At 37.7% G+C, this 17,137-nt stretch overlaps 1 protein-coding gene across 1 annotated transcript in view; it reads right to left on the bottom strand.

Annotated features, from left to right (window-relative positions):
- Window positions 1-17,137, bottom strand: part of BRAF (B-Raf proto-oncogene, serine/threonine kinase) — a 151,702-nt gene that overhangs the window by 98,610 nt on the left and 35,955 nt on the right. The window contains exons 3-4 of the mRNA XM_008068634.2: window positions 6,023-6,126; window positions 5,151-5,253 (exon numbers count right to left, since the gene is read on the bottom strand). Of these exons, the coding sequence (XP_008066825.2) occupies window positions 5,151-5,253; window positions 6,023-6,126 (207 nt within the window). The remainder of the gene's footprint in view (window positions 1-5,150; window positions 5,254-6,022; window positions 6,127-17,137) is intronic.

Genomic DNA, 17,137 nt, shown 5'->3' with positions numbered 1-17,137 from the left:
ACCTCATCAACAAGCGTACCTGCATGATCAATGTTTATATACCTAACCCTGAATTGTACCCCACATCTCTATAATAAATAATAATTTTTTTAAAAAGAAAGAAAAAACAAAGAAATCTCATGCGGCCAGGCGTGGTGGCACAGCCTGTAATCCCAGCACTTTGGGAGGCTGAGGTGAGAGGATTGCCTGAATTCAGGAGTTTGAGACCAGCCTGGGTAACTTGGTGAGACTTCATCTCTACAATAAATCAAAAAAATTAGCCAGGCATGGTGGCGCGTGCCTATAGTTCCAGCTACTTGGAAGACTGAGGCAGAAGGATTGCCTAAACCCAGCAGGTCGAGGCTGTGGTGGCCGGGAATATGCCACTGCACTCCAGCCTGGGCGACAGAGTGAGACTCTGACTCAAAAAACCCCCCAGAAAACTCATACCCAAAGATATTAAAATAAAAACCAGGGGGTTCAAAATAGTAGATGGATTATACATCTTTATTCCTCACCCAAATATCCAACTTACAAACTCAGAAGTTAAGAAGATGAGAAATGAGTAAGAGGCTGGTAATTGATTTCACACTTGACAACATAAAAGGAAAAGTAGAGATGCCAAGCAGATGGCAGGAATAGTGGTGAAAGAAATAAGGGTATAATTTAATTACTGCACAAAGCAGGGAGTTAAGGGATGTTGATTGATATTGAAAGAACAAGAAACAAAAGTGTATTACTTAAAGTGACAAAGGTATCCAATAAATAAATAACCAAAATTAAAAAATAAACATCAGAGGAAAGGAGGAAGAGGAAGAAGGGCTGTAATATTATAAATTAGCTAATTTCTTACAGAATCAGTAATCAGTGTATGATATCTAAAGTTAATAAAGCAGGAAACTGTGGCTAAAAGATATCAAAGTCATGGACCATATAATTATGTTTCAATGATGGACTGAGTATACAAAAGTGGTCCCATAAAATTATAACAGCTAAAAATTCCTAGTATCTAGGTACATGACATCTTGATGGTCCAGACCTTGTGAAGGCCTAGGCTAATGAGAATCTTTGTATCTTAGTTTTTATTTTATTTTATTTTATTTTTTTTTTTGAGTTGGAGTCTCACTCTGTCGCCCAGACTGGAGTGCAGTGGCCGCTCCCGGCCACCGCAGCCTCGACCTGCTGGGCTCCGGCGATCCTTCCGCCTCAGCCTTCCGAGTAGCCGGAATTACAGGCGTGCGCTACCACGCCCGGCTGATTTTTTGATTTATGGTAGAGATAAGGTCTCGCCGCCCAGGCGGGTCTCGAACCCGCGGGCTCAGGCAATCCACTTACCTCAGCCTCCCAAAGGCGCGGGATTACAGGCTGAGCCACCGAGCCCGGCTCTTATTTTATTTTTTAAAAATAGAAACGGGGTCTTGTTGCCCAGGTTGGTCTTGAACTCCTAGGCTCTGGTGATCCTCTTGTCTTGGCCTCACAAAGTGCTGGCATTATAGGATTGAGCCACCATGCCCAGTCCGTATGGCCATGCCCAGCCTGTATTTTTCTTTTGAACAAAAAAGTTAAAAAAAAAATTTTTTTTTTAGTTTGGAGTCTCACTCAGTCACTGGCTGGAGTACAGTGGCACCATCACAGCTCACTGAAGCCTCAAACTCCTAGGCTCAGGTGATCATTCCACCTCAGCCTCCTGAATAGCTGGGACTTCAGGCACATGCCACTACGCTTGGCTCATTTTTAAGTTTTTTGTAGAGACAAGATCTTGCTATGTTGACTAGGCTGGTTTCGAACTCCTGGGATCAAGCAATTCTGCTTCAGCCTCCCAATGTGCTGAGATTACAGGCATGGGCCACCAAGCCTGACCAAAAATTTTCTTTAAAATTTAAAAACTAAAAAAGCTTATAAAGATATTTAAAAAACCAAAATATTTTTGTACAACTGTACAATGTGTTTGACTTTTAAGCTAAGGGTTACTATAAAAGCTGAAAAGGTAAATTAAAAAGTTTATATAGTAAAACATTTACAGTAAACTAGGGTTAATGTATTACTGAAAAAAAAACTTTCTATAAATTTAATGTTGCCTAAGTACACAGTGTTTAGAAAATCTGTTGTAGAGTATAGTAATGTACCACCATGCCCAGCTAATTTTTTATTTTTTAAATTTATTATAGAGATGAGGTCTCACCAGAGGTCTTGGATCCCTAGGTTCAGGCAGTCCTCTCGTCCCTGTCTCCCAAAGTGTTGAGATTACAGGTTTGAGCTACCAGACCCGGCTTAGAGTACTCATTACTTGGTATTTATTTCTTCATTCAGTAGTCCTAAGCTTAGATATTTCTGCCCCGGGAAACCTTCCTGACTCCTCAAAGGCCAGGTTAGGAGTCTCTGTGCATTTATAAAACTTTATACATTCACAGTAATTATGAATGTTGATGAAAATTTCTTATTAAATCCTCTCTCTACTCTGAAGCAGTGATGCCATTTGTCTTAATTACTGTCATATATCTAGATATAGTCCAGCGTTGGCAGACAGAAGAGTGTCAATAAAAATTTACTGGCAAACCGGGCTTGGTGGCTCAGCCTGTAATCCCACACCTTTGGGAGGGTGAGGTGAGTGAACTGCCTGAGTCCGCGGGTTCGAGACCTACCTGGGCAGGCGAGACCTCATCTCTACAATAAATCAAAAAATTAGCCGGGCATGGTAGCGCATGCCTGTAGTTCCAGCTACTTGGAAGGCTGAGGCAGAACGATCGCCAGAGCCTAGCGGGTCGAGGCTGTGGTGGCTGGGAGTGGCCACTGCACTCCAGTCTGGGTGACAGTGAGACTCCAACTCAAAAAAAAAAAAAAAAAATTTACTGGCAGGTCTCCAACTGTGTCTCCAAAGGTTTCCAACTTTGGAATTAATCCGCTGTTACTTTCATTATCTTTTTGTGGCAATGACCTTCCTGAGTACCATTTTAATTCTATTTTCTCATGCTTGGTAACTTAGGTGTTCTTTCACCTCCTCATATCCAATTGCTAACTAAAAAGAATTATTGAGATCACTATGAAATGTAAACTCGACTGTTTTTGGATTCTTAAAAGCTTAAACAAAAATATTAAGATTTATCCAGTTAAAATTCAACATGCCAAAAAATGAACAGCAATGACGTTTTCTAGCTCATCATTATAAAATTTTCTGTTACACAGTACATTTGATTGACATTGGGTGTACCATACACTCATCCAAAAGACGTCTTATTTACAGAAGCACAAGCCTGATTTCATCATTCATCATTAATAGAGCCCTGGAGATAATAATCTTATCAATCATCTGCTTTAAGAGTTCAGCTGGACTAATCACCAAGATGTGGGAAAATATCTGATGCCTAAAGGATAGAAATAACTATCTATCTAGAAAAATATTAACTATGGTCAAAAGTAAGAAATGTATTCTTGCTTTAAAGACCGCTTCTGACATACAAGCAGCCAACAGATACAAGAAAAATAGTTCAGACTTACTAGTAATCAAAGAAATGCAAATTAGAACTACATTGAGACACCGCCTAACTCCTGTCAGGATGGCCATCATCAATAACTCAAAAAACAACAGATGCTGGAGAGGACATGGCGAAAAGGGAACTCTTCTACACTATTGATGGGAGTGTAAACTAGTACAGCCTCTGTGGAAAATAGTGTGGTGATTCCTAAAAGATCTAAAAATCGTCCTTCCATATGACCCCACAATCCCCCTACTGGGAATATACCTGGAAGAATTCAAATCACTCTATAAAAAAAGATACCTGCACACATATGTTTATTGCAGTATTGTTTTCACAACAGCAAGAACATGGAACCAACAATGCTGCCCATCAAAAGAAGACTGAATTAAAAAAATGTGGTACATATACACAATGGAATATTACACAGCCATAAAGAAGAACAAAATCATGAACCTGGATGGACTTAGAGTCTATAATACTGAGTGATCTTTCATAGAAACAAAGAACTGAGTATCACATGTTCTCATTTATAAGTGGACCTTGAACAACTATCGTTAATACTATAAGAAAAGGATTGGCAGTAGCGGGAAACTGAGGTGGAGGGTTGGGGGGCAGAAAGGCAGGATTGGCAGTAGAGAAAATCTGCCTGGAGAAGGAGGACACCTCAACAACAAGGGTACCTGCATAATGAACTTTTGTATACCTAACCCTGAATTGCACTCCACAACTTTAAAATAAAAAAAATTAAAAGTTTTAAAAGAAAGAAAGACAGAAGTGGTCTTTCTTCTGCCTGCCCTTTTAGAGGATAGGTTCTCATGTCTGGGAACTGCATATCTTTATTTCTAAAATGAAAAGGCCCCATGTTTCAGGCTTCATGCTGGTGACACTTAGCTTATGGCTAGGTTTTAACAAATACAAAAACCAAAGGGAGAAGCCTCAAGGAGAATTTAATACCTAGCTGTTCTACTTCCGTTAACTTATCCTTCAGAAACATTTGCAGAATTGTGCACAAGTATGTCAAGATATATGCAGAAAGACTCTGGTTAGCTTTGTATGTAATAGTATTTAAATCACAAAAATTTAAATGTCTATTAATAGAAAAATAGCTAAATATATTGAACTTCTATTCTTATGATTTAACATGCAATCACTTAAAAAAAAAAAATCAAACCAGGTGTACTGACACGGAAAGATGTCTATGATGTCCAGATGAATTTTCTTAAAAAAGTAAAGAATATCATATAGAATGGCTCCATTTTTGGTTTAAGAAAGGAAAATGAACAGAAAGCAATGAAAGGAAGGGAAAAAAATAGAAAGGAGAAAACTTTGGGTGAACAAGTACACATCTATGAATACAGAAAAAGGTTTGAAGACCGCAAAATAATCTATTAACCTATACGAACGCTGGTATCTGCAAGAACATTTTCACTTTTTTAAACTTACTATACTTTTCACACCATTCAAATTTTTTTCATTTAATAATGGACAAATATTGCTTTTTTAAAATTAGAAAGTATGATGATTAAAATTAAACTTTAGTTTAAATACAAGTTTTTAAAAAACAGAATTGATTTTTCACTTAGGTAAAATATCAATCTCAAAACTACTCATCCATATTTCATACCGTCTAAATAAAAATTCATTCATTAAAACTTGAACATTTTTGACATTTCAAAAAAATGTAAAGATACATACAAAGTTGTGTGTTGTAAGTGGAACATTTTCCAACACTTCTACATGTAATTCTTCTCCAGTAAGCCAGGAAATATCAGTGTCCCAGCCAATTGGTTTCTTCTCTCTGAAAAATGTAGATACAAATCTTTCTTGGTCATCACACCTAAAAATCTTTATATACCTCATGCTGAAGACATGAAATTTGGTTATTGAGGGGCTAGTAATAGTGAGGGAGGTTTGGCTCCCTAGTCTTCCATCGTTAGAAATTTAAATGGCAATAAATTAATTTTTAAGTTTACCCCAAATAAATGTATCACTCTTGAACAAACAGCAGGGTAAAGAGATGTACTCTTTTCTTCAAGTCAGCTCCAGAAAAGACCTACAACAGCAGAAAATGGATTGTTCCTGGGGTCCAAAAAATTAAAAATTAAAAAAAAAACCAAAAACAAAAACAGGCAAGGACTTATCTATCCATTCAAAGAAAAAGAGTATTCAAGGGACATCATGCCCCCAAAAGGAATTCTTTTTTTAAACAGAATTCAAAATTTAGGGGTCTTGGAACAATGTTAGATACTTTCTGAAAGAAAAGTAAATGAATATAAAATGTTAACTTTGAGAAACTTTTGTGAAACTATGGATTTGTATTTTAAAAATGAAGGAGCAGGTAAGGGTCCATTATCCAAATAAATCATACTCTAAATGATTAAAAAATTGTAAGATTATCAAACTTCAAATAAAGTCATTTGATCAAAGTAACAAATACTACAGTCATACAAAATTACCTAATTTAACTCCTCAAATGGTCTATAAGATTTCTTCAGGCTAACAATATTTTTTTTCTGAAGTTGACTTTCAATTCTCTAGGTTCACATCACATACAATACAAACCATACCCATCCTGAATTCTGTAAACAGCGCAGCACTCTGGAATTAGACCTCTCATCATCAGTGCTTTCTTTAGACTGTCTCGGACTGTAACGCCACATCTTGCAGGTACCTATGGTATCATAAATATATTGATAAGAGTTAAAGGGAGCAAATTATATTTTTTCCACATCATTAAAAAAAACTTATTTAACTTTATAATATAGCACCTTTAAAATGTTATATTGGTTACTAGGTGAGACACAACATCATTTCTACAGCTAACTTAATAATGAAGGGAATAATAATGAAGGGAATTATAACCCAAGTATAAATTATTATTCACCAACTCAAATCAAAGCAAAATTGATTTTCTGGTCTTTTATTAAAAGTATGCAATGTAAGCCGGGCTCGGTGGCTCAGCCTGTAATCCCGCGCCTTTGGGAGGCTGAGGTGAATGGATTGCCTGAGCCCACGGGTTCGAGACCCGCCTGGGCAGCGAGAGCTCATCTCTACAATAAATCAAAAAATCAGCCGGGCGTGGTAGTGCATGCCTGTAATTCCGGCTACTTGGAAGGCTGAAGCGGAAGGATCGCTGGAGCCAAGCAAGTCGAGGCTGCGGTGGCCGCGGCCACTGCACTCCAGTCTGGGCGACAGAGTGAGACTCCAACTCAAAAAAAAAAAAAAGTATGCAATGTTTTAAATATATGCAAAAGAACAGAAAATATAACAATAATTACTATATACCCACCATTATAGTATTCCCATCACTGAGAAATAACAGGCATCAATTTTAAAGCAAAATCAATTATGAGCCAACGTTCAAAGATGAAAACTGTGTAATATACTGATGGTCCTTAAGAGACATCTTACTAGCTCTAAATATAGCAGGAAAAAAAAAAAACTTGTCTTAATGTGTATAACTGATATTTGCTCTTACTATTTTTTTGAGCTGAGGTCTCATTCTGTCACCCAGGCTGGAGTGCAGTAGCACAATCATGGCTCACTACAGCCTTGACTTCCTGGGCTCAGACAATCCTTCTGCCTCAGCCTCCCGAGTAGTTGGGGTGTACCACCAGGCCCAGCTGTTATTGTTTAGTTGCCTTGTATCCCTATTTCCTCTGGGAATCTGCCCTTTTCTAAAAATCCACACGGTACTAGAGAAGCTATCAAGCAAGTGTTGCTACTTTTCTGACTACAGATGACATAAACTAGCTAATCAGTTTTCTATATACCAGGCAACAGCAACTGGTCCAGGGCTAGCTATCTGACTCAGACAGTTCTTCCCTATTCTGACACACGGACAATGGTTGAGAGAAGTTCCTTTTCTTTTCTTCTTAAAATTTTTTATTTTAAAGATGTGGAGTACAATTCAGGGTTAGGTATATAAATGTTCATTATGCAGGTACCCTAGTTGATGAGGTGTGCTCCCCTCCTCTGGCAGTTTCCCACTACTGCCAATCCCACCCCCCCGCCCCAAGCAGTTTCCCACTACTGCCAATTCCTTTCTTAAAGTATTATGATAATTGTTCAAGGTCCACTTATGAGTAAGAACATGTGGCACTCAGTTCTTTGTTTCAGTGATAGATCACTCAGTATTATAGACTCTTGGTTCATCCAAGTTGCTGTGAAGCTCATAATTTTGTTCTTTATGGTATGTAATGTTCTATCGTGTATATGTACATTTTTTTATCCAGTCCTCTTTCGATGGGCAGCACAATTGGTTCCATGTTTTTGCTATTGTGAATAATGCTGCAATAAACATGTGTGTGCAGGTATCTTTTTCATAGAGTGATTTGAGTTCTTCCAGATATATTCTCAGGATTAGCTCTTTTAGAAATTGCCAAACTGTTTTCCACAGAGGTGGTACTGATTTACACTCCCACCAACAGTGTAGAAGCATTCCCTTTTCCCTCATCCTTTCCAGCATCTGTTGTTTTTTGAGTTATTGATGATGGCCATCCAACTGGAGTTAGGTGGTATTTCAATGTGGTTTTAATTTGCATTTCTTTGATGACTAGTGAAGCTGAGCATTTTTTCATGTATCCACTGGCTGCTGTATGTCATCTTTTGAGAAGTGCCTATTCATGACTGTTGACCACTTTGTAAGGGACTGCTTGTTTTTTCTTTTTGGCACATTTGAGTTCCTTGTAGATCCTAGATGTTGAAATTCCTTTTTCTATTGTAGTTACAGTGTGACAAGATATAAATCTGTAGCTCTTGGTAGCCATCTTCCTCACTACACTGAGAAAATCTGCTTACAGAATGAAGCTAATATATGGAAAAGTAGAGGTGACCCAAGAAGAGGAAAGGATAGACAAAGCAAAAAGAGATGAATCTTTCTGTATATTTAAAGTTATCCTTATCTCTAGTCTTTTCTTTGCCTCATTCCCCCCAAGCAAATTTGAATAATTTGCAACTGAGGGTGTGAACTTTAGTGAGGAAATGGGAGTACAAGGGGGTGGGTTTTTACTGGGGGGAGGTATAAGACAGGAAGGGATGTGCTTGTTTGTAATAATAACATTAAATATTTCAGGACAGGCATGATAGCTCACACCTGTAATCCCAGCACCTTGTGAGGCTGAGGAAGAAGATCACTTGAGGCCACGAATAGCTGGGCAACATAGTGAGATCATATCATAACAACCAAAAAGTGTGGTGGCATAAGGAAGCTGAGGCAGGAGGATCACTTGAGCCCAAGAGTTAGAGATTACAGTGACCTATGATCCCACCACTGCATTCTAGTCTGGGCAACAGGTTGTGGCCCTGTCTCAAAAATGAAAATAAACAAACAAAAACATGAAATATTCCATTCCTCTGATTTAATCGTTATTTAAATAAATCAGACCAAAGTTTCTAAGAAATTGGGAATCTGTTTACTTGAGGGGGATTTAATGGTGAATATAAGACAGGTGAATTTAAGTAGTATACTGAAGTGGAGAACGGTCCTGGAAAATCTTAATTAGGATCTATGACTAGAAATAATAGGAGGCAGATTGTAGCACAGTATAATTATTAAAACTACCCTGCAAGGGAAAAGTTTGTCATGAGGGAGTGGGCTTATCATTGGAAGTATAGTATTCAAGAGGAGACTGGATTGGTAGAGTTGATTCTCATTATTCCTAGAATCCATAGTTACAAATTTCTCTACTTGCTAAAATTTACTTGTAACTTCAAAGTCAATACTCACAGCACTTTTGTGGACATGCACAGAGCAGTGAAATATATTTGAGCCACCTAATGTGTGCACCTTCCTAGCTGAGGTTGAACAAAGTGAAGCTCTGCCTTCTTATTTCGATTTTTCAAACTATAAACAAGTGTCCTGTGCAGGGCCTATTTGGTATCACATTTTCCACACTTTTGTGCTTTTGCGGGGAGCTTCTGCTGTTGAAAATAGCCTCAAAACATAGTACTGAAGTGCTGTTTGATGCTCTAAAGCACAAATATGCCTGGCAGAGTAAGTAGAGGTGTCAGGTGAGCTTCCTTCAGGCATGAGTCACAGTGATGTGAGCTGTGAGTTTAGTGTTAAATCAACCATATATATGAAATAAAGTGTCTTTAAACAGAAAAACACATAAAATATGGTTACATACTGATTGACGAAAATGTCGCCAGAGGTTCGTAGGAACCTAAGTGTTTTGAGTTTCAAGGGATTTGGGGCCTGATCAAGGGAAAAGGTATGACCAGAGGTGGCAGTAGAATGCATAACCTTTACTGGGTGATACTCTGCCTGATCTGCAAGCAGGGGAAATCCCTTACAACTCTAGAGTGTTCAGAGGCTAAAGCAGCGGAGCCACTACCTAGACCAGGAGGGCAAGGGAACATTCAGGAAATGGGGGCAGAGGAGAAAAAAGCTTCCATGTCTAAGTGGCAATGCTCAGCAGCCCAGCAAGGAGTCTGCGGATCAAAGAGCTTCAAAGGGCAACAGTAGCATGGGATCTTTTTAGCTCTGAGATCTGATCTTATCCATGGTCAACAGATGTTGGGGGTGTGCAAAGTAGGCAGGCTCTCAGTGGCTAAAAATCTGCTTATCAGGATTATGCTTAATACAATTAGATGTGCAAAAATTTAGTTTGGTGCAATCACACTTTTAAGTTAACAGGTCCTAGTCTGCTGCAAAGAAATAAACAACCTTCGGGCCAATACACAGAGGTCATCTTTGACTCATTTACATAACAATAACCCCATATTTCCCCTAGGAGCAATCGTTCGGTATTCATTAATTCAGTGTATAGAACATAATTACTATGAACAAGGAGAATTGACTGTACCTTCCAGAAAGAATGAGCTGAAGAGAAAGTCCACTTTCCCCTCTGCCACTCATCTTGTCTACACTAATGCCAAAATTTCCTGACTGGAAACTTTGTCTTTAGTTTTAAAAACTATCCAAACCATCCTATCCCGTGTTACCACAGAAATCTTTCTAAAGAAGATATTCTTAGCTTTTGTGCATCCGTGTGTGTGTGTGTGTGTGTGTGTGTATGTGTGTGTGTGTGTGTGTGTAAAAGACTTCTGAGAATATAATGAAAGCCTCAGATGCTCCCCCTGAAGCAAAATTTCAGAGGGTTTATGCATCCTGAAGCTCATGCACAGACTAAGTCCACTGAATTCTGCATTTAATCCATTCTAAAATATAATCTTACATTTCACTTGTATGCTTAAGAATTTCCCGTCATTTATAGGACAAAGTTCAAATTCCATATGTGGCATAACAGGCTATCAATTACCTGGGGCTATCTACTCCTCAGACTCTGTTAATTTCCTTCATGCACGCCAGTAATATACTTCAAATGTGGCTATGTTCCTTCATGCTTCTCTGCACATGCTGATTCCAAGTTGTATGTATATTTCACCAGCAGACAAAAATTTGGTTTTTCACTCTATTACCAAAGCAAGTCATAAATCTATCTTTTTAATCTCACTTTTGTAGACTAATATATGTAATATTTGCTCCTTCATGATAGTACCTATGCAACTGTCTAAGAGACCAATGGAACAAAATAGAAAGAGCAAAACAGACTCTAACACATAAAGGAAATGTAAAGGCAGCATCTGAAATAGGGTAAAGATGAAAACTTTTTAATAACTGATATTGGGACGACTGGAATCAATCTAGAAAAAAGGTTTATCCACATTTCACACTATATATCAGGATAAATGCCAAATGGATCAACGACTTAACTGTTGAAAGGAAGGAAAGAAGGGGCAAACCAAAAGGCAACTAGGAAATATGTGCTAATGTCTTTACAGCCTTTGAGTAAAAAATGCCTTTATAATGGATAAAGAAATCTGAAAAGTCATAAAAAAAATTAAATTCAACTACATAAAACTAAAAAACGTTTGGATGTCAAAACAAGCATACTATAAGTGAAGTCAAAAAACAATGCAAATTGTGAAAAATATATTTGCAACTCGTTTATCAGGTATATTAGCCTTTCAATATACAAAAAGCTCCTGAAAAACTGAGATCAAGACCAACAAGAGAAAAATGGGCAAAGGGTATGAAAGACAGGTCACAGAAACAGAAGTAGAAATAGACTTCAAACATACGAAAAGATATTCAGCCTCACTCAGAGAAAAGCAAACCCAAACTTGTTAAAAATCCAAAAATTTTACAACATATTCTGTTGATGAAGCTATGAGTAAATAGGTATCTCATAACTAAGCAAGACCTATGAGGCAAAATTTATAAGTATCTATCAAAATCACAAATGCAAATTTCTCTTTTAACTCAGTCAAGTTTACTACTGGGAATTTATCTAATAGCTATGTCTGCAGTACATAAGAAAAACATATATGCGATGTTACTGACTACAGTATTGATTGTATAATGAAAGTCTGGACACAATCTGAATGCACTGGTTAAACAACTACTGTGTATCTGTGGAATTGTAGACAATGGAACTGTTACAGAAAAGAATAATTATCTAAGCGTAGAAACAAGATTTCCAGAATGATCTAAATAAACCTTAAAAACAAAATACAGAATGCTATATACACTATTACATCTCTTATGTGTGAAAAGGAGTAGGGAAATATGGATATTTGTATTTGTTTACATGCACATAAAGAAACTCTAAAAATTCAGGTGCACACACAGACACACCCTAAAAAGGAGTTACCAAAAAGGCAGAGGAGAGATTGGGTACATAGGCAGGACTGAAAACAAGATATCTTGCTGTAAATACCATCTGAAGGTATTACCCATGTGAAAGTGGGGGGGAGGTTGGCTCATATTTTAAGGCTAGGAAGAACTAAAAAGATGTTTTTAAATAAACCAGGTTTATGATTCCTTTCTAGACTGTTAGAGCAACAACAATTTTTTTTTTGAGTCAGGGTTTTATTCTGTCACTCGGGCTGGAGTACAGTGGCACTTCATGAATCACTGTAGACTCTAACTCTTGGGTTCAGGTGAACCTTCTGCATCAACATCCTGAGTAGTTAGGATTATAGGCACAAGCCACCACACCTGACTAATTTAAAGAATTTTTTTGTAGAGACACTATGTTGCCCAGGATGGTGCAAAACTCTTAGGTTCAAGCAATCTTCTTGCCTCAACCTCCCAAAGCACTAGGATTACAGGTGTAAGCCATGGTATTTGGCCCCAATTTTCTTTTTAAAAGATTAAAAAACGATCTGATTTTAACAGAGCTGGAGACAATTAAATTGTCTGCATATTTATCTGCCAAAGGAAAATTTAGACCAAAACAAAATATATCGGTCCAAATTCTCACAAGACAATTAAAACTACTTTTAATCAATGAGTTCATGATGACTTATAGAACTACTCTACTTTTGTGTATGTGTAAAATTTCCATAGTAAAAAAGTAAAAAAAAACAAAAACAAAAAAACTCTAAGAAATTGCTGGCCACGCTTAGTGGATCAGACTATAATCCTGCACTTTGGGAGACCGAGGCGAGAGGACTGCCTGAGTCTGCAGGTTCGAGACCAGCCCGGGAAACTTGGCAATAACTGCCTCTACAATAAATAAAATATTAGCCAGGCGTGGTAGCACACGCCTGTAGCTCCGGTTACTTGGAAGGCTGAGACCAAAGGCTTGCAGAAGCCCAGCAGGTTGACGCTGGGGTGGCTGTGAATGTGCCGCTGCACTCCAGCCTGGGCAACACAGTGAGACTTCAGCTCAAAAAAAGAAATTGCTCTAAAATTCAAGTGGTCATCAGAATTGTTGTAAATTTAATTATTTGAGCTTATATATATAGTTTACCTTTTTTATCACCCCCCCTTTCAACACTTGTAAATCTTAGGTTCTGCTTTGCTGTTGCTAAAAATAAAGAGCGCGGGAGAGTCTAACATTTAATCTAATGATGTCCCTTTACTCTCAACCTATTCCATTAAAACTGTTTATTTGTTCTAAAGAAAGCTGAAGTTTTTGGTATTAGCGTTTTCCCTCAAATTGGTTAAAACAAGAACATATCTTTTCCTTAGCTGCTCCATTTCCACAAACATTACTTGCTTAATTATAGCACAAGCATGTAAGCAAATACAAATATCCATATTTCCCTACTCCTTTTCACACATAAGAGATGTTAATAGTGCCCTCTGTCCTTTCTTGTCCTTAGATACAATCAGGATTAATATAACAATCAACAGATATTTGTTCACAATCCCAGGGTATCAGAAACCCAAAGATTAATTGTTTCAAGAATACTTAAACAACTACTCAGCATTAAACACTACTTTAGTCACTGAGTAAACCAAAATAGATAAGTTGTTCTCACAGAGCTAAAATCATCCCACATATGTTACAATTAACTTAGTAGTTTTAGATAACTTTCCAGACCCTAACCTTTGAACCAAATGATACTCCATGTCCCAGGAATTCCTTTCAGGTTTGTAACTAGAAATACCTTGTTACATGTGTACAATCTATACAAGTATGTTTATATTTTAGCACTGTTAGTAGTAATAGCACTATTATCTGAATATAACCTAGATGCCCGTAAGTAGAGGAATAAACTGTGGCAGATTTAGAAGTTGGAATACTTGATAATAGTTCAACTGAATGAAACAGGCCTGTTAAGTATCAACATATAAGTAAGTATACCTTGAAATTATAATTCTGAAAAAAAAACCAAGATGCTGAATAATACACACATATAGTATCATATTACTTTACATATTTAAAAAAACCTCGAAGTACTGGCTTACAGATATACATGTTATGTAGCAAAATATAAAATATGGTTGAATGTACCTTACATTACAGTGGCTGTTTTGGGGGGACAGGGTGGGAGGGTGAGTATTCAGCAGGAAAATGGGACTTGTAAGGGAACCTACCTAAATTTGTGTGTGTTTGTATAATGTGAAGCAAACTGAAAAATTAGCATTTGTTCATTATAGGTGACTAAACATTGCTGTTTAATATACTATCCTTTATATTTTTCAATATTTCTATGTATGTATGAATATATTTTTGAGTTGAGATCTCATGCTGTCGCCCAGGTTGGAGTGCAGAGGCACACTCAAGGTTTACTGCGGCCTTAATTCCTGGGTTCAAGTGATCCTCCCTCTCAGCTTCCTGAATAGCCAGGACTACAGGCACAAACCACCATGCCCAGCTAATTTTTTATTTTTTGTAGAGATGAGGTCTTGCTATGTTGCCTAGGCTGGTCTCGAACTCCTGGGCTTAAGCAACTCTCCTGCCCCGGCCTTTCAAAGTGCTGGAATTATAGGTATGAGCGACTGTACCCAACCTTTTTCAATATAAGATTTTCTATATAAACATTTTTTTAAACCTTATAAACAATCTTTTCTAAATGCTAAACCAAAGTCACTAATTTTGAAATATCTAAACTAGGGGATTTTCTTTACAAAACTATACATAACTTATAAGCATTGTTTCCTTGTAATGATATAAAAGATCACTTCCAGGGGCCAGCTTCTATCACATTTCTTGTTATTACAATCCTTTCATTTAGTCTGCCTTATTTTTATGTTCTACTTTAGAAAGTTTCAAATAGGGTAACCTATCTTCAGTATTTCTCTCTTTTGACTCCTAGAACATTCAGTTTTATTCCTGTTCTATTTGTCTTGCTCCTACTGTGACACAAGTCCTTAGAGAACTTATGCTTTTCTTCAACTCTAGATAAAATAATCCTGGCTACTTTCTTTTTTCTCTCCAATACCTATTATCAGAGCATTGTTCAAAAACCCTTAGAATTTTTCTTATCCCAGATCATTGGTATTTTGTCTATGAATGACAAGTAAAACTATTTATAAAAGCAAATTCTTTCTCCAAAAAGATATACAAAAGTAAATAACCACACAAAAAGATGCTTGACATCATTAACTAACAGGAAAATACAAATAAAAACCAAAATGAGATACTACTTCACACCCACCAGAATGGTTATAATCAAAAAGACATGTTACCATGTTAACGACAACACTGAAAAAACAGAACCCTCAGGCTGATGAGAAAGTAAAATGCAGTCATTTTGAAAAACATTCTGCCATCTTCAAAAGGTTACTATAGGCATATACCTAAGTTAAACGACAACCTATGTCCATACAAAAACCTGCATATGAGTATTCACAGCTGCACTGCCCATAACAGCCAAAAAAGCAGAAACAACCCAAATATTCATCAACTGATAAACATATAAATGAGATGTGGTATATATACATCCAATGGGATATTATTCAGCCATAAAAAGGCATGAAAGACTGGCACATGGTACAACATGGATGAACCTTGAAAACATGCTAAGTTAAAGTCTGCCACAAAAGAATATATATTGGATGATTCCATTATTATGAAATGTCCAGATCAGGAAAATCTATAGCGATAGAAAGTAGTTGAGTGGTTGCCTAGGGTTAGGAGAAATGGGAAGTGATTGCTAATGGGCATACAGTTTCTTTTGGGATGCTAAAAATGTTCTAAAACTGATTTTGGTGGTGATTGCATAACTCTGTGAATATACAAAAATCATTTCACAATTTAAATGGGTAAATTGTATGGTATCTGAATTATATCGCAATAACTCCCACCCCTTTTTTATTTAAATTGTCTTTTGAATTATAAGCCTAAGTAGGCAGGCTTAGGATACGCCACCTTTGAAGGTAATCAGGTGAGACTACTATTTTTTTAGTTAATTTTTTATTGTCATATAATACATACAAAAATATACATGAATACAGGTACTCAGATCCCTTTCTCTTGTCCCAGGGATTGTCCTCATCCCTCAGATAACCACAATTGACAGGTTTCTATACATGATTCAGAGATATCTCAGAGGACACATATGCATATCCTTTTTAATAACTATATACTCAGTCGGGTGCAGTGGCTCACGCCTATAATCCCAGCACTTTGGGAGGCCGAGGTAAGAGGATTGCCTGAGCTCATGGGTTGGAGACTAGCCTGGGCAACTTGACGAGACCTCATCTCTACCATAGATTTAAAGAAAAAAAAGTAGCTGGGCATGGTGGCGCTTGCCTGTAGTTCCAGCTACTTGAAAGTCTGAGGCAAAAGGATTGCCTGAGCCAAACAGGTCCAGGCTGCGGTGGCCGTGAGCATGCTACTGCACTCCAGCCTGGGCAACACAGTGAGACTCCAACTAAAAAAAAACATGTCAGGCTCAGTGGCTCAGCCTGTAATCCCAGCACTTAGGGAAGCTGAAGCGAGTGGATTGCCTGAGCCCGTGGGTTCGAGACCAGCCTGAGCAACCTGGCGAGCCCTCGTCTCTACAATAAAATTAAAAATAGCCGGGTGAGGTAGTACACGTCTGTAGTTTGAGCTACTCGGAAGGCTGAGGTGCAAGGATATCTGGAGCCCAGATGGTCGATGCTGGAGTGGCCGTGAGCGTGCGTGCCACTGCACTCCAGCCTGGATGGAGTAAGACTCCAACTCAAAAAACAGCAACAACAACAACAAAAAAATCTCAAAAAAACTATATACTTCAGGATCCGGAGAGTCTTACTTAAGTAATTCTGTTCAAGAAACATTTGCCTTGCTTATAATTTTTCAATATTAGAAATATGAGTAAACACTCATTTTTTTTTTTTTTTTTTTTTTTTTTGAGTTGGAGTCTCACTCTGCCCAGACTGGAGGTTAGTGGCACACTCCTGGCCACCGCAGCCTTGACCTGCTGGGCTCCGGCGATCCTTCCGCCTCAGCCTT

This window comes from Carlito syrichta, unplaced genomic scaffold, assembly GCF_000164805.1.
Source record: "Carlito syrichta isolate Samal-C Ts95f unplaced genomic scaffold, Tarsius_syrichta-2.0.1 Scaffold311381, whole genome shotgun sequence".
Classification (NCBI taxonomy): domain Eukaryota; kingdom Metazoa; phylum Chordata; class Mammalia; order Primates; family Tarsiidae; genus Carlito; species Carlito syrichta.
This window is presented reverse-complemented; position numbering and strand designations above follow the sequence as displayed.